The sequence below is a fragment of the Choloepus didactylus genome, chromosome 19, assembly GCF_015220235.1.
Source record: "Choloepus didactylus isolate mChoDid1 chromosome 19, mChoDid1.pri, whole genome shotgun sequence".
Classification (NCBI taxonomy): domain Eukaryota; kingdom Metazoa; phylum Chordata; class Mammalia; order Pilosa; family Megalonychidae; genus Choloepus; species Choloepus didactylus.
In genome coordinates, this window is record NC_051325.1 from 66,193,537 (window position 1) to 66,212,902 (window position 19,366).

At 61.1% G+C, this 19,366-nt stretch overlaps 1 protein-coding gene across 3 annotated transcripts; it reads left to right on the forward strand.

Moving 5' to 3' along the window:
* Nucleotides 1-5,331: 5,331 nt before the first annotated feature.
* OPRL1 (opioid related nociceptin receptor 1) lies at nucleotides 5,332-14,102 on the forward strand. 3 transcript variants are annotated; one of them, XM_037811473.1, is made up of 5 exons: nucleotides 5,332-5,345; nucleotides 6,699-6,784; nucleotides 7,750-8,048; nucleotides 11,536-11,891; nucleotides 12,034-14,102. In XM_037811473.1, exons 3-5 carry the CDS (start codon nucleotides 7,816-7,818, stop codon nucleotides 12,555-12,557), a joined length of 1,113 nt encoding a protein of 370 aa, XP_037667401.1. In that variant the 5' UTR covers nucleotides 5,332-5,345; nucleotides 6,699-6,784; nucleotides 7,750-7,815; the 3' UTR covers nucleotides 12,558-14,102. The 3 variants fall into 3 exon arrangements, with proteins under 3 accessions (XP_037667401.1, XP_037667399.1, XP_037667402.1); XM_037811471.1 differs by lacking the exon at nucleotides 5,332-5,345 and having other exon boundaries at nucleotides 6,726-6,872; XM_037811474.1 differs by lacking the exon at nucleotides 5,332-5,345 and having other exon boundaries at nucleotides 6,726-6,872; nucleotides 12,152-14,102.
* The last annotated feature ends 5,264 nt before the right edge of the window (nucleotides 14,103-19,366 follow it).

The window sequence follows — 19,366 nt, forward strand, 5'->3', positions numbered from 1 at the left end:
ATATGTCATTAATTCATGGGCTTATTCCGCAGTTTAAGTTATGCTAAAATGAGGGCGAGTCTAGCATTTATCATGTGTTCTTCGGCTCTGCAGCGGGCTGGGTGAACGCTCTTGCCTGAAGGCTGAGGCTGGCCAGGGACCCACATGTGGGGGCCTGTCCTGGCTTTGGGGGTGGGGTCCCAGCTGAGGCGCTGGCCTTTCTGCGGGAGGCTGCTCACTGTTCCCTTGGATCTGGAACCTTGGTCCTGGCCTCCCGGTGGGAGGGTAAACTAGGACCGAGAGCCACCCGCACGCTCCCCCCAGCCTGCAGCCGCTGCCCGCCTCCCCCCGCGGGCTCGGCCTCCTCTTCTGCCTTGTGTGTGGACCTGCGGACTGTCCTCCCGGACCCTGAGCCTGTGCACAAGCCGTCCCTTGGGCCTGGAAAGCCTCCCAGCTGAGCCCCTCCTGCCGTGCCTGCCCCTTTGGGGCGTGGCCTGTCCTGGCTCCCGCATAAAAAATGCACCCAGGTTTCGGGTGGCCCCTGCAGGCCACCTCCTCTGGCAGCCACCAAGGACACCTGCAGCCTGGGCCCTCCTCTCGGCGTCCCGGGTCCAGCCCCGGGGGGTCTGCGGTGGGCTTGCTGGCTCCTGGGCAGGGGGTGTCCCGGCGGGAGTGGGGCCTGTTCTTTTGTTCTCTTGCAAGAAGGGATTGTAGCTTCCCGTTTGTTTTTATGGACTGAAAAACTTGGACACCCCCCCCTGCCGACTGTTTGTCTCTGCATCTTCAGAGCTGGGGTGGGGGCTGGGGGTCTTGGAGCCCAGCACGTTGCCAGGGCACCCCCTGGTGGGCTTCTCACGTCTGTTTTGGAGGCCACGACTTGCATATTTTTCCAGGGCTGACGGAAATGCTGCGATCTGCAAGTGTGTTTATTGGTGCCAAAGCTTGAAAATAAAACTTTGCAATCAGATTAATGTTTTATTAAAGGATTACAAAATTTTATATCAAAAACTCATGACTTTTGTCTCTGTATGTAAATATTAAAAAGTTTAAATCACAAGGACAAAGTAATTTATTTAAGATAAAACTCTAAATCGTTAAAATCCTTTAACATTTTTAACAGCCAAGGATGGCAATGGTGGGCCTCGTAGCTGTTACCCATGGGGTGCGGTGCTGTGTGGGCCGCAGGCTCCATCCCTCTGATTCCTGGGGATGGCCTGGGGGCTCATGGGCGCCTCAGATGGGTGTGGAGGGAGCAGAAGGGTCCTCAGCCTGCCACCTGGTGCTCTTGGTCTCCAAGCCCCATGGACAAGAAATGGGGTGTGCAAAGCTCTCTCCGGGACCCAGGCTCTGCCCAAATGCCTCCGAGTGCAGCCTGGGAACCGGAAGGGGCCCATGTTTGAGCGTTCACAAACCGCATGTCCCGTGCTGCCGTTCGTGGGGGCTGCATGTCCCCACTGTCCTGGGATGACCTGCATGTTTCAGGCTGTGCAGCTCTGACTCCTGGACGCGTGTCCCCTGTTGGCCCTTGTGTGACTCACATGTTCTACGCCTTGCCCAGCTTTTCAGGGGGCCAGAGAGCATGCCTTCTAGGGAGCCCCCTTGAGAAAGCCCTTCGAAGTCCTGGGCTGGGCCCCATTTTCCCCAGGGACCCCGGTCCGGCCCTGCCCCGGCCCCAGGGCAGCCCTTGCCGGGTCCTTTGGTTGCCTCCAGCTGTCCTGGGTGCTGGGGTCCATCTGCTGAGTTCCGGGCTCTGCAGAGGCTCGCAGGTGGGTGGCAGCGTCAAGAGTCGCGCCTCAGGGCCGAGGCAGGGCCAGCCGGAGCTGCAGAGCCCTAATGTGGGGTGGATGGGCCAACAGGGCAGGCTTCCTGGAGGACGTGGGACCTGAGCCGGGCTGAGGGGGCGGCACAGGCAGACGCGGGGGAGCCAGAGTGAGAACACGCATGCAAACGGGACACTGCGCACATGTTATCTGAGGGGCAGCCCACGATGAGGGCCCCTCAGAGCCCCGCACGTGACGCAGGGAAAGCCAGGACACGTGTGTTTGTGCAGAGAATGTGTGCTGAGCAGGACCACACAGAACCTGGGGCTCATGGGACGGCATGGGCCCTGGAGCAGGAGCAGGGGCCCAGCCTGGACCCTGAAGGGGTCCTACAGACGGGGCCCGGGCGCCATATCTGGCGGAGGGAACGAGTCCCGGGAGGCCGGTGGGGCAAAGCGAGGGCAGCTGTGGACGGGGCGGTGGTCGGTCACCCGGCCGAGGGGCCACGGTTGGTCGGGGCAGGGACAGCCGGGTTTGTCCCAGCTGGTTGGTGCACTCCCCCCCCTTCCTCTCCCTCTCCCCTCCCCCACCTTTTCTCCCTTTCCCATCCCAAGCCCGCCACCCTCCCTCCTTCGGGGATTCAGGGCGGAGATAGATGGGGAGACCCCGATGGAGGGGAGGGGTCTGCATGTGTCCTTTCTGGCCTGTGCCCCTCACGCTCTGGCCTGGCCTCTCACCCTGGTTCTGGTGCTGGGGGTGTCAGGTCAGGGCCCTACCCCAATAGCCTCCACACTGCCCCCAGCAGCTCCTGCTGCACCCCTTCCCAGGCTGGGGCCTGGGTCGGGGGCCTGGGGGTGGGCTGCTCTGACCTTGGCTGCCGGAGCCAGAGCCAGCCTGGGTTCCTGCCCCCGATGTGCTTGTCTCCCATGCGGACCCCAGTGCTCTGGGAGCGCCTTGCTGTGGGGTTGGGGGTGCGCATCTCCAGCGGGGCCCCGGCCTTGTTGCTTACCTGTGTGCATCTGAGGGCAGAAACCAGCAAGTCAGCGCGTCCCTGTGAGCACGTGGATTTGACATGTCCCTGCGTGTCCCTGCATGTCCCTGTGAGCGTGTGGATTTGACTCGTCCCTGCGTGTCCCTGCGTGTCCCTGTGAGCACGTGGATTTGACTCGTCCCTGCGTGTCCCTGCGTGTCCCTGCGCGTCCCTGTGAGCATGTGGATTTGACACGTCCCTGCGTGTCCCTGCGTGTCCCTGTGAGCGTGTGGATTTGACACGTCCCTGAGTGTCCCTGTGAGCACATGGATTTGACTCGTCCCTGCGTGTCCCTGCGCGTCCCTGTGAGCGTGTGGATTTGACACGTCCCTGAGTGTCCCTGCGCGTCCCTGTGAGCACGTGGATCTGACTCGTCCCTGAGTGTCCCTGCGCGTCCCTGTGAGCACGTGGATTTGACTCGTCCCTGCGTGTCCCTGTGCGTCCCTGTGAGCACGTGGATTTGACTCGTCCCTTAGTGTCCCTGCGTGTCCCTGCGCGTCCCTGTGAGCACGTGGATTTGACACGTCCTTGAGTGTCCCCGCGTGTCCCTGTGAGCACGTGGATTTGACTTGTCCCTGCGTGTCCCTGCGCATCCATGTGAGCACGTGGATTTGACTCGTCCCTTAGTGTCCCTGTGTGTCCCTGCGTGTCCCTGTGAGCACGTGGATTAGACTCGTCCCTGTGTGTCCCTGCGTGTCCCTGTGAGCACGTGGATTTGACTCGTCCCTGAGTGTCCCTGCGTGTCCCTGTGAGCACGTGGATTTGACTCGTCCCTGTGTGTCCCTGTGAGCACGTGGATTTGACTCGTCCCTTAGTGTCCCTGCGTGTCCCTGCACGTCCCTGTGAGCACGTGGATTTGACACATCCCTGAGTGTCCCTGCGTGTCCCTGTGAGCACGTGGATTTGACTCGTCCCTTAGTGTCCCTGCGTGTCCCTGTGAGCACGTGGATTTGACTCGTCCCTTAGTGTCCCTGCGTGTCCCTGTGAGCACGTGGATTTGACTCGTCCCTTAGTGTCCCTGCGTGTCCCTGTGAGCACGTGGATTTGACTCGTCCCTGAGTGTCCCTGCGCGTCCCTGTGAGCACGTGGATTTGACTTGTCCCTGCGTGTCCCTGCGCGTCCCTGTGAGCACGTGGATTTGACTCGTCCCTTAGTGTCCCTGCGTGTCCCTGCACGTCCCTGTGAGCACGTGGATTTGACTCGTCCCTTAGTGTCCATGCGTGTCCCTGCACATCCCTGTGAGCACGTGGATTTGACACGTCCCTGCGTGTCCCTGCGCGTCCCTGTGAGCACGTGGATTTGACTCGTCCCTGAGTGTCCCTGCGTGTCCCTGTGAGCACGTGGATTTGACTCGTCCCTGCGTGTCCCTGCGCGTCCCTGTGAGCACGTGGATTTGACTCGTCCTTGCGTGTCCCTGTGTGTCCCTGTGAGCACGTGGATTTGACTCGTCCCTTAGTGTCCCTGCGTGTCCCTGCGCGTCCCTGTGAGCACGTGGATTTGACATGTCCCTGAGTGTCCCTGCGTGTCCCTGTGAGCACGTGGATTTGACTCGTCCCTGTGTGTCCCTGCGTGTCCCTGTGAGCACGTGGATTTGACTCGTCCCTGTGTGTCCCTGCGTGTCCCTGTGAGCACGTGGATTTGACTCGTCCCTGAGTGTCCCTGCGTGTCCCTGTGAGCACGTGGATTTGACACGTCTCTGAGTGTCCCTGCGTATCCCTGTGAGCACGTAGATTTGACACGTCCCTGCATGTCCCTGCGTGTCCCTGTGAGCACGTGGATTTGACTCGTCCCTGTGTGTCCCTGTGAGCATGTGGATTTGACTCGTCCCTGAGTGTCCCTGCGTGTCCATGTGAGCACGTGGATTTGACACGTCCCTGCATGTCCCTGAGTGTCCCTGTGAGCACGTGGATTTGACTCGTCCCTGTGTGTCCCTGTGAGCACGTGGATTTGACTCGTCCCTGAGTGTCCCTGCGTGTCCGTGTGAGCACGTAGATTTGACACATCCCTGTGTGTCCCTGCATGTCCCTGTGAGCATGTGGATTTGACTCGTCCCTGCGTGTCCCTGTGAGCACGTGGATTTGACTCGTCCCTGAGTGTCCCTGCGCGTCCATGTGAGCACGTGGATTTGACACGTCTCTGAGAGTCCCTGCGTGTCTCTGTGGATGTGCTGTGGATCCACATGTGACCCCGAGTCACGCCTGCAGGGGGACAGCTCAGGGGTCCTGGGACCTCGGCCTGCTCGGTCTTTTCCTTTTTTCCAGGTATCCTAGCAACACTGCAGCCCATCTCCTAGCAACCAGCCCCCATTCTTAGAGACGGATGTTCTGAGCAGCAGGGAGAGGTCCGAACCTCCTCCACAGCCTGTCTGGGAAGAACAACCCCGTGGCTGGGTGGGGGCTGGTGGCTCAGACCAGGGGTCACTGCGTGATCTTGACCCGTGACCTGCCGTCTGCGCGGCAAGTGCCGGGAGTGGCACAGGGCTTGGGCTGGGAGGGCTGCGGTGGCCGGTGGGGCTGACGCCTCGAGTCACAGGCAGACCTGGCTCCACACCCCTCTCTGCCACCGCACCTCTGAGGGTCAGTGCTGGCTTCCACCACACACTGCTGGGGGCCAGGGGGCTGAGGAGCGCGTGCCTGGGAAGGGCCGGCCACATGGGCATGCTGGGTTTGCCACCTGCTATCCCTGCTGCTTGGTCATGGTGTCCAGCTTCTCCCCAGAAGGGTCCTGGTTTCTGAGAGGTGGTGGGGCAGCGGCCAGCTGGGGCTGGGGTCAGTGCCTGCGGTGGGACCCCCTGTCAGGCCTGTGGACACTCCCGTCTCCGCATGTCTTGGCTGGCCAGGGCTGGGTCCGTGTGTGACTCCTGATCCACATGTCCGAGTCTGTGTGTATCCCAAGTCTCTTCCCAGGTCTGAGCCTGTCCTTGTCTGTGTGTCTGTCCATGTCCGTATGTCCTGGCTTGTCTGTGTGTCTGTCCATGTCTGTGTGTCCCAGTCTGTCTGTGTGCCTGTCCATGTCTGTGTGTCCTGAGCCTGTATGTGTGTTTGTCCGTGTCCATGTGTCTGAGCCTGTGTGTCTGTCCATGTTTGTGTGCCTGAGCCTGTATGTGTGTCTGTCTGTGTCTGTGTGTCCCAGCCTGTATGTGTGTCTGTGTCCGTGTGTCCCAGCCTGTATGTGTGTCTGTCCGTGTCCATGTGTCTGAGTCTGTGTGTCTGTCCACGTTTGTGTGCCCGAGCCTGTATGTGTGTCTGTCTGTGTCTGTGTGTCCCAGCCTGTATGTGTGTCTGTGTCCGTGTGTCCTAGCCTGTATGTGTGTCTGTCTGTGTCTGTGTGTCCCAGCCTGTATGTGTGTCTGTCTGTGTCCATGTGTCTGAGCCTGTGTGTCTGTCCATGTTTGTGTGCCCGAGCCTGTATGTGTGTCTGTCTGTGTCTGTGTATCCCAGCCTGTATGTGTGTCTGTGTCTGTGTGTCCCAGCCTGTATGTGTGTCTGTCTGTGTCCATGTGTCTGAGTCTGTGTGTCTGTCCACGTTTGTGTGCCCGAGCCTGTATGTGTGTCTGTCTGTGTCTGTGTGTCCCAGCCTGTATGTGTGTCTGTGTCCGTGTGTCCCAGCCTGTATGTGTGTCTGTCTGTGTCTGTGTGTCCCAGCCTGTATGTGTCTGTGTCTGTGTGTCCCAGCCTGTATGTGTGTCTGTCTGTGTCCATGGTCTGAGCCTGTGTGTCTGTCCATGTTTGTGTGCCCGAGCCTGTATGTGTGTCTGTCTGTGTCCGTGTGTCCCAGCCTGTATGTGTGTCTGTCCATGTTTGTGTGCCCGAGCCTGTCTGTGTCTCTTTCCTGTGTCTCAGTCTGAGCTGCTGCCCGTCCGTTGGTCCTCACGGCTGTCCTAGCCCCTCCTCCCCTGCCCGCCCCTCCTCCCTCCCCGGCTTCTGCAGATTGCGCGGCTGCAGCTCGTCTGGTGTCTACTGAGGAGAAGGAGCAGCTGCAGCCACAGCCCAGCCCCAGCCAGCCCGGTGCTGAGGTGAGGAGGGGACACCCCAGCCCTGCTCCAACCCTGTCCCGCTTTGCCTGCCAAGGCCAGGGTCTCCACGGCCCTGTTGTTGGCTGAGGTAAGGCCTGGGCTCCGGGGGCGGGGGCGGGGCAGGTGACCTGCCCAAGGGCCGAGCTGGGGGAGGGGCGGGGGGGGCCGCTGCCCCATGTCCTAGGGGGTCACTGGCCTTTCTGGGCGTGTGCATATATGTGTATGTGCATGAGGACAGGTTTGGGCATCTCCATGCACATGTGTGTCCCTGTGTCCCAGCATACGGGTGGCTGCGTGTCCGTGAGTCCCTGTGGGTGGACACGTGTCTCAGTGGTAACTTACCCCTGAGACAGGCACACGTGTCTCTGTTTTGTGTTCCCCAACTGTGTCCACACCTTTCTGTGCATCTTCAAGTGTCCCAGTGTACACACATGTGCATGTACGTCCTGTATACATATGTTCCTTGTGCACATGTTCCTGTATATCCTGTGCACATGTGTCTCTATGTCCTGTGTGCATGCAAGTCCTGTACACGAGTGCATGTACGTCCTGTGTGCACACACGTGCCTATATGTCCTGTGCACACGTGTGCCTATACATCCTGTGTGTACACATGTGCCTCTGTCCTGTGTACATGCAAGTCCTGTACACGAGTGCATGTACATCCTGTATGCACATGTGTGCCTGTATGTCCTGTGCACACATGCCTATACATCCTGTGTGTACACGTGTCTGTGTCTCTATGTTCTGTGTGCATGCAAGTCCTGTACGCACGAGTGCATGTATGTCCTGTATGCACACGCATGCCTGTATCTCCTGTGTGCATGTGCCTGTGTTTGCACACACGTGCATCTGTGTCCTACATGTACCTGTGCATGCCTCTGTGTGTGTGGCTGCCTGTGGGGGTCCGCGTGCCATGGGGTCCACATGCTGGGCTCTGAGGCCTCTCTGGGTGTGTGTGCCAGGTGCCCTGCAGCCCTGCATCTGTCTCTGAGCCTGGCCCCAGGTGCCGAGTGGCTGCTCAGGGCGGCATGGAGTCCCTCTTCCCTGCCCCGTTCTGGGAGGTCCTCTACGGCAGCCACCTGCAGGGCAACCTGTCCTTCCTGAGCACCAACCACAGCCTGCTGCCCCCACACCTGCTGCTCAACACCAGCCACGGTGCCTTCCTGCCCCTTGGGCTCAAGGTGACCATCGTGGGGCTCTACCTGGCTGTGTGCGCGGGAGGATTGCTGGGGAACTGCCTCGTCATGTACGTCATCCTCAGGTAGGCCTGGCCCTGCACGTCCCCTGTGAGCCCCTACGGTGACCCCACACCTGGCTCCCACCCAGAAGCTACGACAGCCTCACGGGTCAAACTGTGGCAGAGGGGAAATGGAGTCAGGAAGCTGTCAGGATCGGTCACTCTGTCCAGGGGCTTGGCTCTTTCCTGGGGTCCTCTGGGTAGGGGACCTGACCAGGGCTCGGGACAGGGAGGGGCCAGGCCCTGCCCCAGTGTGGGTGCAGGAGGGGGCCGAGCTCTCTCCCAGACAGTCTGGGACGCGGGCTGGCCTCTGTGCCAGGGTCCCTGTGAGAGTGACCTCACCGGCTCCGTGAGACAGTTCCTTTGTCCGCCAGCTTCTTGGACGGGCAGATGGAGGCCCCCGGAGCTCACAGGCCTGCCCAGGCCTAATGGCCCGTTCACTCTGCCCCAGGGCTCAGTGCTGATGTCTGGGAACCTCTCCAGGATCTGCTGGTGCTCAGAAAGGGCAGAGTTCGTGGGGGCCAGAGCGAGGGGGCCTTGCTGTGGGGTGCTGGGGGAGCGCGGGTGAGACAGGAAAGTACCACATGGAGGTGGGGACTGGGCTGGAAAGGGCCCAGGCAGAAGGTGGGGGAGATGTCCTGGGCAGGGACGTGGTGGACCGGGGAACCACCCAGATGAAAGGGAGCATCAGGGGCTGGGACGTGACTGCCAGGTGGGCGTTCTTCGGGCAGTGGGGAGCACGGTGGGGTTCTTACTTGGCCCAGGAAGATGTGACTCTGAAGAAAGTGCTCAGGCCCCTAAAGCAGGCAGCCCCTCATGATCCCCGAGGTCTCTAACCAGAGGGTCAGGGGTAGGGACACGCTGGTGCAGGCACGACAGGGCAGCAGGGTCGTCTGAGGAGCTCTGAGCAAGCTGGGCCTTGTTTTCACCACCTGGAAAGTGAGGGAGGCGAGCTAAACAGCCCCCCCATGTGCATGTGCGTGTACATTTGCACAAGAGTGTAGTACACACATGAACACATGTACACATAAGTGCATGTGAGGGCACGCCCAGGTTACGGTGCAGGGTTGGACAAGGAGTGTGCGAAGCCCTGTACCCCTCCCTGGTGCTCACCCACAGGGGAGGGTCCCAGGGAGGTGGTGCCTCGGCCCACGTGCCCCGTGAGGCTGGCAGGCGTGTCGTGGGTGAACTGCAGCCACCTGGGGCCGTCCCTGCATCTGGTCCACTTCTTCCTCTGTGTCTCTCCTCCGCTGGAGGCATTAAACCCTCGGACCCATGTTCTGGATGACAGCAGGCCCGGCAGGCCATGCTGCCTGTTTGAACTCCTCAGGGGGACGCTCAGGAAGTGCTGTGGCCACGCTGGCCCGAGAGGCAGCACACACGTGTTCTGAGAAGGTGGATGTCATGGCTGCCTTGGGTGCCAGGAGCACCGGCTCCAAGTCTTGCTCTGCTTTATAGCTGCTGCAGGTCTTGAGAAATCGACTTCAGTCCTTGGAGACTGAGCGTCCTCCTCTGTAGAGTGGGGAGAGGAATACCCACCCCGAGCATCTTGTGAGTCTTAAATAAGATAAAACCCATGTGAAAAACTTGCATAGGTATCTAGCACTATCAGTGTGGCTGTTGTTATTGTTAGGTCACAACTGAGGTGTCTTTGTGTTTATTCTTTAAGCTCTCTTTCAGAGGCAGAACTAAAGCCAGATTCCCTCATGGCAGCTAAATTGACATGGAACACTGTCATCTCTGGTGTTGCCACCACCATTCCACAACCACCACCACCTCCACCACCACCACCATCTCCACCAACACCACCACCATCCCTACCAACACCATCCCCACCAACAACATCTCCACCAACACCACCATCTCCACCACCATCACCATCTCCACCACCATCACTATCTCCACAACCACCACCACCACCACCATCTCCACTACCACCATCTCCACCAACACCATCTCCACCAAAACCACCATCTCCACCAACCCCATCTCCATCGCCATCACCATCTCCACCAACACCACCATCACCATCTCCAGCAACACCACCACCATCTCCACCTACACCATCTCCACCACCAACACCATCTCCACCACCATCACCATCTCCACCAACACCACCATCTCCACCAACACCACCATCTCCACCACCATCACCATCTTCACCATCACCATCTCCAACACCACCACCATCTCCACCACCACCATCTCCACCAACACCATCTCCACCACCATCACCATCTCCACCAACACCATCTCCACCACCATCACCATCTCCACCAGCACCACCATCTCCACCAACACCACCATCTCCACCACCATCACCATCTCCAGCAACACCACCACCATCTCCACCAACACCATCTCCACCACCAACACCATCTCCACCACCACCATCTCCACCAACACCATCTCTACCAACACCACCATCTCCACCAACACCACCACCATCTCCACCACCACCACCACCACCTTCACCACCATCACCATCTCCACCAACACCATCTCCACCCACCCGCACCAGCGCACCAACACCACCAGCCGCCACCAACACCACCAGCGCCACCACCATCACAGCGCCACCACCACCATCTCCACCACATCTCCACCACCACCACCATCACCATCTCCACAAACACCACCATCTCCACCACCATCATCATCTCCACCACCACCATCTCCACCACCATCACCATGTCCACCACCACCATCTCCACCACCATCACCATCTCCACCAACACCACCATCTCCACCAACACCACCATCTCCACCACCATCACCATCTCCACCAACACCACCATCTCCACCACCACCATCTCCACCAACACCACCATCTCCATCACCATCACCATCTCCACCAACACCATCTCCACCATCACCATTTCCATCACCACCAAAGCCACCACCATAACCACACTTATCATACTATCAGCAACCACTATCACAACTATCAATTCATTCAACAAATATACCTACAATTTTCCAAGCACTGTTTTGGATACAACCAGACACCGTTGGTGTTCTACCTGTCCCTGTCACCATTTTCTGTCTCCTCACTAAGGAGCAGTGTGGCCGGGGGAAGGCCTTTGGTGTGTTCTTACAGGTATTGGGCCCTTGGAAGCTTCTGGCAGCTGCCAGGCCAGCATTTTAGGCAAGGAGGGTTTTGTGGGGAGACTCCAAAGGGGGAGTTCCAGATGTAGGGATCTTAGGGCTCCTGCTGTTGTGCTTGTGGGGCAGAGTCATCTTGTGCTCTGGCACCCTGAATGCTTCGATGTTTCCGAGCAGGCCAGTCTTCAGGTTCTGGACCCTTTTCTGGGCGTGTCAGCATCACTTGCAGAACCTGCTGAGATGTTTGCCCAGGCTCCACCCCCGAGACTGACTCGGGGGGCTTGGGTTGGGCTTGGGTTGGGCTTGCATTTTAATAAGCTCCCTTGGGGTCGCCAATATTGAGGGTCTCAGAGCTGATGCCCTCGGGGTAGCCAAGTGAGCCTTTCGTCCCTGGTTGTCTCTGCAGACACACGAAGATGAAGACGGCCACCAACATTTACATCTTCAACCTGGCCCTGGCAGACGCGCTGGTCCTGCTGACACTGCCCTTCCAGGGCACGGACATCCTCCTGGGCTTCTGGCCTTTCGGGAATGCCCTGTGCAAGACCGTCATCGCCATTGACTACTACAACATGTTCACCAGCACCCTCACCCTGACGGCCATGAGCGTGGACCGCTATGTGGCCATCTGCCACCCCATCCGTGCCCTTGATGTCCGCACGTCCAGCAAGGCCCAGGCTGTCAACGTGGCCATCTGGGTGCTGGCTTCCATCGTTGGCATTCCTGTGGCCATCATGGGCTCAGCCCAGGCTGAGGAGGAAGGTCAGTGGTGCCCTCTCCCCAGAGCCGTGTCCCCATGCACCCCCCTGAGCCCTATGCACCCCCTAACCCTGGCGCCCCCTCCCCGCCCCCCCCCACACCCCCGGCCTGCCTGCCCCTGACCCCCGAGTTGGCTTGCCTACAGAGATCGAGTGTCTGGTGGAGATTCCCGCCCCGCAGGACTACTGGGGCCCCGTGTTTGCCGTCTGCATCTTCCTCTTCTCCTTCGTCGTGCCCGTGCTCATCATCTCCGTCTGCTACAGCCTCATGGTCCGGCGGCTGCGCAGCGTCCGCCTGCTCTCGGGCTCCTGCGAGAAGGATCGGAACCTGCGGCGCATCACGCGGCTGGTGCTCGTGGTGGTGGCCGTGTTCGTGGGCTGCTGGACGCCCGTGCAGGTCTTCGTGCTGGTCCAGGGGCTGGGCTTCCAGCCGGGCAGTGAGGCCGCCGTGGCCGTGCTGCGCTTCTGCACGGCGCTCGGCTACGTCAACAGCTGCCTCAACCCAGTCCTCTACGCCTTCCTGGACGAGAACTTCAAGGCCTGCTTCCGCAGGTTCTGCTGCGCGTCTGCCCTGCGTCAGGAGGGGCAGGCATCCGACCGCGTGCGCAGCATCGCCAGGGACGCGGCCGTGGCCCGCAAGACCTCCGAGGTGGTGCCGCGACCCGCGTGACTAGGCGTGGACCTGCCCCTGGCGCCCGTCAGCCAGCAGAGCCCGTCCACGCCCAACACGGAGCTCACCCAGGTCACCGCCCTCTAGGTGGACGCCCGCCCGGGCCTGTGCTCCAGGAGCCTCTGCTGGGCCTTCTCTTTGGCCTGGGCATGCTGGCCCCAGAGGATCTCGGCAGAGAACTGGGAACTGAGCGACCCCATGGGGCAGGCGACACGTTGGGGCTGCAACTGCGGCCTCGGTTAGACGGCGCGGTTCTCCTGGCCTGGAGTGTCCGCCACGCCGGAGAATGTGCTGCTGGAACCCACTCCATCCTCCCCTTTCCTCCAGGGAGGCATGCCCCTCTTCCCCGCCGACTCTTGAACTGGATGTTCAGGCCTCACGGCGGCTCCCTCTGGAGACAGCCTGGGCCGCCCTGCGCCCCTGCGGGCTGAGGGCCGTTTGCAGGGCCAGGGCTCTGAGTCCTCGCGGTCGTGTCTCTGCGAGAGGGAGCACCCTGAGCGGGGGTCCCACGTCCTCCCAGCTCTCTCCCTCTCATAGTAAACAGTGCCAAATTGGAAGACCGCTTCACCTGCAGAGCTGCGCCAGGGGTGGGGCTTGGCAGGACCTGCTGAGCCAGGTTGCAAGGAACTGCTGGGCTGCAGAGACGTGGGGGTGGGGGTCTGCACCCCCAGGGTTCGCTGTCCTGGTTGCCTGGAGAATCACCCTCTGTGCCTGCAGTCGGACGCCGTAGGCTGAGGACTTTGCTTTTCCTGCAGGTGAACTGGTGAAACGACTGAGGCGGGAGCAGGCACCTGTTCTCCCGCCTCCACCTGTGAGGCCTGGGGCTGGCTCCTTGTGCCTGGAGGGGAGCCTGTTCCTGGGGGCACGGGGGTCTTCCGTGCTGCTGGGGAGGCTGCTGGGGAGGCTGCCATGGCTACGGGTTTCTTGCCTAGAGGGGAGAGCTTTGTGAACTGTGAATTTCTGCATCTTTGTCTATCTGTGCATGCGATGAACTTGATTTCTTATGCTTGAAACCAGCCCTGCACTCTTCCCTGGCTGAATTTTCTGGATTGGCGCAGGGGTGGGGGTGGCTGTGGATGAGTCCTGCTGCCTGCTCTGTGCCCCAGACTCCAGGCCGGCTCAGTCCTGGCTAGAGGGGCTTGGGGAGGTGTGAATTGTCTGTCCCTAAACAGCCAGCTGTCACAGCTCCCTTGCCTTCCGGGTCAGGGGCTGCTCCTTCCCTCTGGGCAGCTTTTCTTCTCCCATTTCACTCAGTGGAAACCTTGAGCCGCCCCAAGGAAGGCTTTGGTGAGAGGTTCTTGGTTACAGGATGGCCTGCTCTGGGGCCTATTTGGACTCCTCCTGGCTCTCTCCAGGATCACAAGGCTGGGGAGGCCCTGGGCGAGGAACTGAGCTATCCTGCCAGCGGCTGGGTGAGGCTGCCGTCCGCGAAGCGGCTCCTCCAGCTCCAGTCGAGCCTGCAGATTGACGTGCTTGGCCGACACCCTGACTGAAGTTGTGTGGGACACCTCGTCAGAACCACCTGGCCAAGCTGCCCCCCGATTCCCAACCCACAGAAGCTGTACAGTAATGAAAATGTGTGGTTTGACGCTGCTAAGGTTTGGGAAAATTTGTTACACGGCATAGAAAACCAATGCAGTATCGTCAGGAGGAGAACACGTGCCTGGAAGAGAGGCGGGGAGAGGGACAGACACCGCGCGGGTACAGGCTCAGAGATGGGCAAGGAGCTGCGTGACCTGGGGGCTGGAGTGTCTGCCAGGTGGCTGGTCACTCCCTGGGGCCAGACCGCAAAGGGCTTTCCAGTGCACCGTGCTGTGCCCTGGGGCAGCTGCTGCCCCTGTTTGCAGTGACGAGGGCCCTGTGAGGACAGAGTGACATCGAGGTGATGGCATCTTTCTGGGACACCACGTGGGGTGGCAAATGGCGAGGCCTGCATGCCAGCTGGACAGATGGGTCAGAGTTCAAGGTCATAAGGCTCTAGGAGCTGAGCAGGGTCACTGGAAGGCAGGGGCAGCTCACAGAACCCAGCAAGGCTGGATCACCAGATGTGGGGCCAGCAGGGGACTCCGGGGCCAAGCAGTGGAGCTGAGGCCCCCAAGGGGGTCTGCAGGGACCTGCCTGTGGTCCCACCACCCTGATGGCCCCTGGGCTCTGGGCAGCCGCCACCTTAGCCTCTCCCCCAGAGGCTGTGTGCCCTGGCGCTCCTGCTGGCACAGCCCCGGATGCCAGCCAGGGCCCTTTCTCGACCAGGGGACCCAGGAGTCCTGGCAGAAGGGCCCTGAGCCCTACAGCAGACTCTGGCAGGGAGTGTCAAGCCACGAGAGCACATTCCGGGGCCTCGCTTGAGGCTGTGCTGTCCTGTCACCTCCCAATCCTGCCCTGGGGAGTGGCTGATGGGTCCGGGACAAGGTTACTGTCGGCTTCCATCCCTTCCAGAGGTCAGAGGCTCCTGGGACCCCAGAGAGGTCGTGGAAGGAGCCACCAGGGAGGCTGTCCATCGGCGATGCCTCTGTGTCCAACACCTTCTTGGGTCGGACAGGTAGGTGGGACCAGGGCCCGATCCCTGCCACTGTCTGGCCGGGCTGTCCAGGAGCCAGAGGGACGGCTGCCCCAGGAGCGGAGCGGGTGTGAGCACGCAGGACAGGCCCTGGCAGGGATGGTCCTTCTCCCTCAGTGAGAGGAAACGGTCTGGGGCACTCAGGCCCGTGGCCCGGAAAGAGGGTGCAGCCGCTGTGGAAGCTCGTCCAGGACGGTGTCGAGGATGGAGATGAGGCACGAGTTGGCATGGCTGAGGCTGGTGATAGCAGAGGCGAGGCCGATGACTGTGGTGTCTGGGGCAGGTCTGCGGCCAGAGCTGCGACGGGGGCAGGCGGGAGGGAGGGCGTCCAGCCATGTGGGCACAAAGCCAGCATGGCCAACACGATGGTCTCCTTCTGCCTGGCCTTGCCTGGGGCCCTGGCACCTGGGCAGAGCTGTGGACTGGGACTGGCACTGAGCACGCAAGGGGTGCCCACGGGCAGCGGTGTGCAGATGGGGCTGCCTCGGACCAGCCTGCTGCAGGGGCAGGAAGCTGCAGCTGCGGGAATCTGCAGGAAGCTGTGGCTGCAGCTCGTCACAGCTGCCTAGCAGATGACAAGGGGCAGCCCTGTGGCCTTGGGTGCATGGTGGTGGTCCTGCTTGTGGAGGTCAGGAAGTGGATGCTGGGAAGATGTGGCAGGGTCCATGGCCAGGCAGGTCCTCGAGGGCAGCACCCCAGTACCTGCTTGGGGCAGAAGGGCATTGGCCACAGCCGGGTTCAGGGTGAACACGAGGCTGCCATCCGTGGCTGGGTGCCCTCGGGCCCCATAGCTGACGGCACACGGCCTGCCAGCCCATAGCACTGATGGTGGCATGTGCCATAGACTGGGGCCTGGGAAGGCCTGGCAGCAGCTCGGGGAAGGGTGTTGTTCCCAGGGGACCCAGCCCCCAGGGCTGTGAGGAGGGGAGACTGCTGTTGGGGGCTGCAGCCGCTGAAAGTTCCTGCCTGGGGCTGGGGGTGATGCCTATGAGTCAGGGCGCTGGGCAGGGCCCTCCTTGGGCTGGATTCTGGGAAAGAAACAACTGGAAGCCTTGGGGTCTGGCCGCCAGACAGCAGCCTCATGGGCCTGGGCTGGGCTGAGGACACTGCTGGCCATGAGGACGCATCTGTGCAGGGCCGTGGGGGCTCCCACAGCCTTCTCTGGGCAGCACGTTTGCCTGGTGTCAGCTCCACTCCCTGTTTCCTTCTTCCTGCGGAGGCAGTTGCTGCTGTTCTTTGGGGAGGGGGCTCCGATGGCCTACGGCGCCCCCCACCCTGGCCAACCCCAGTGCTCAACCTCACTAAGACAGTCCTTTAGCATCACACTTCCAGCCCAATCGAACCCAAAGGGCCTTCCTCCAGGGACCCAGAGCCTACCCCCCTGGGCTGAGGCCCCCGCTGGCCCTCCTGCTCTCCCCATACTCTCGCGTCCGGGGTCCAGGGCCTGAAGCTGGTGGCCCGTGGGTGTGTTGTGGCCCAGTAGGGAGGGGGCTGCGGTAGAGCAGGGTGGGGGTGTGACGCCCACAGAGGGGGGGCCTGGAGGCAGGAGGTCTCGGAGCTGCAGCCTGCAGTCGGCCCCCCGGCCCAGGTGCCCCCTAAGGACTCCCCGGTGTCCTGTCTACTCACGTGTGCCTGCAGGCAGGAGGCCGTGGGCTCGCCTGGTCAGCGTGTGCTGGGGCAGAGCTGGGTCTGTGCACCACGGGGTGCGTTTGTGCCTCTGTGCATGGGTCATGGGGGGACCTCACTGCACATGTCCTGGTGCATCTCGGAGCACCCGGGTCTGTAAGAGGGGATGTCTGGGGTGTGGGGATGGGGGTATCTGTGGTGTCTGGGGTGTGGGGACTGGGGTGTCTCTACTCTGGGCTGGGGTGGCCGGGGCAGCAGACGACCCACTTCTTTTTGGTCTTTTGCTGAAAGGGTAACACAGGGAAAACCCTCACGCGCAGCGCAGTGTCTTCATTGGGCAGTGTCAGCCCCTCTTCTGCCCGCCATCTGGGCCCCAGCCCCCACCTTACCTCCAGGGCTCCCCCTGCCCTGGGTGGCTCTTGGGTGGACCTGCTGGGTGGAGCCCTTGTGCTCTAGCTCTGGTGGCCATGCCCACCGGCCGTGGTGGGCATGGAGGTGCTGTGTCATGGGGTCCCCGAACCCTCCCACCTGAGCCAGGACGGGGGCCTGGGGTGGTCGTCACGGCACCCGGGGATCACCTTCCCAGGTCTGTGGTGGGGCTGAGGGGCCAACTCCACCCTCCAGGCCCCAGCTGGCCCCAGCCCTCAGGCTCCGAGGTGCGCGGCCCTGGTCGGCTGATCCGAGGGTCCTGAGAGAGGAGGCGCGAGAGCCACCTGGGGGGCGGAGGGGCCGGGCGCAGGGAGTGAGCCGGGGCCAGCGAGCTCGGGCCCTACCTGCCGGCTTCACTCGGGTGTCCGGCCCCTGGCTGCTCAGTGACGCGGTCCTCACACACGCACAGATACACAAATACACACACGGACACACGAGACACCTCACGCAGACACTGACACACAGACACACACACAAATATAGACACACCAACACACACGGACACACAGACACTGACAGACACACAAATATACACACGCATATACACAGACACACCAACACACATGGACACACAGACACTGACACACACAGACACACAGATACACACAGACACCAACACACATGGACTCACAGACACTGACACACAGACACACAGACACTGACACACACAGACACACACAGACACACCAACACAATACACACAGACACAATATACACAGATGCACAAATACACAGACACAGATACACAATTGCACACATGCACAGAGACACCCACACCAACACAAAAGGACACACAGATGCTGACACACACACAGACATACACAGACACACAATTACACATGCACAGAGACACACATGCATACAGACCTATAGACGTACACAGAGGTGCACACGCACATGTACAGACACGTGCACACACGCAGATAAACATATAGAAGTAGACGTGCATGTGCACACATACTCGTAGAGATCAAGACACACACATAGACAAACGCACACATGCCTCTTGGGCCCAGAGCACGTGTTTGTGTCTGTGTGTGTTTTCCCGGCTGCCTGCCAGTGAGGATGCTGCAGGTTGGAGTCCACTCTCCTGCCCCTGCCCCCTGCTCACGCACAGGAACGGGCTGGCTGCTTCAGGCTCTTCAGGGTGAGTGTGCCCGAGTGTGCTCAAGTGTGCCTGAGTGTGCCAGGCCACTAGGAGCCGGAGAGGCCGGGCCCAGCTGCCCCTAAGTGGTAACTGCGCAGCTCAGCAATTCAGGGCTGGTTTTCAGGGCGTGGCACACAGGCTCACTCTTCTTCGGAAGCAGGGAGTGGGCTGTGTCTGTGCAAGGAGGAGGGTCAGAGCCCCTTTGTGTGTCTGGGGTGCAGCCGTCTCCAGGGATAAGGTCCCGATTTGCTGCTTCTGGATGGTCTCTGAGCTCCTGCAGACTGGGGCAGGGTTGGGTGGGAGCTCAGGGCGGGTGGGGGCTTTGTGTCAGGTGCACTGTGGAGGGCAGGGGACAGCCCGCCAGCAAGACGAGGTGAGCAGGCTCTGGGTGATCAGGGAGAGGCTATTGGGGTGGCCCCGGAGTTGGACCGTCCATGGGAGGCCTTTGCTGCGAAGGCAGCTTGGCTGTGGAGGAGGGGAAGGGGGCTTGGGGAGAAAGGGGCAGGGAGGTGAAGGTGGGAGTCCAGGGCCAGCGGGCCGACCCTCTCAGGGACCCCTCACTGCCTCCCCAAGCCCTGGGAAGGCACTGGGGGGCACCTGTGCGGGCCCATGTGCCCCCTCCTCCCATGCAGAGGGCCCAGCCCCAGCTCAGGGAACACAGCTAGAAGCTTCCAGCCTGACGTAAATGTGAAGCAAATGGAGGAGGGTTTTTAAAGTCAATTGCTGATCTGTGCGTAGATGGGCAGGGGAGGGCTTGGTGGAGGGCGGGGGTGGGAGCGGGGAGCTCAGGGCCATTTTCTGGGACCTGCCCGCATTGCCCATGGCAACCATCCTCAGGCCAGCACACAGCAGTTCACTCTGACACTGACCGCCCCGCCCCAGCTGCCGGCAGCTTGGGCTGGGGCTCCTCCTTGAAGGGAGCCTGTCCCTCTGGCCATCTTCAGCTCACCTTGCAGCCTCAGGAAGGGCCCGGGGGTGGGAAGGGGTCTGGGAGGGTATGGGGTGCTGTGTATGGGAGGGTCCTCTGGGGCTGGGGGAGGCTGTGCAGCC

Excerpts from the sequence above, each read along its gene's own strand:
- OPRL1 (XM_037811473.1), top strand. The coding sequence starts at position 7,816 with ATGGAGTCCCTCTTCCCTGCCCCGTTCTGGGAGGTCCTCTACGGCAGC. Across the intron at positions 8,049-11,535 it reads GTCATGTACGTCATCCTCAG|ACACACGAAGATGAAGACGG; the intron begins GTAGGCCTGGCC and ends TTGTCTCTGCAG. Across the intron at positions 11,892-12,033 it reads AGCCCAGGCTGAGGAGGAAG|AGATCGAGTGTCTGGTGGAG; the intron begins GTCAGTGGTGCC and ends GCTTGCCTACAG.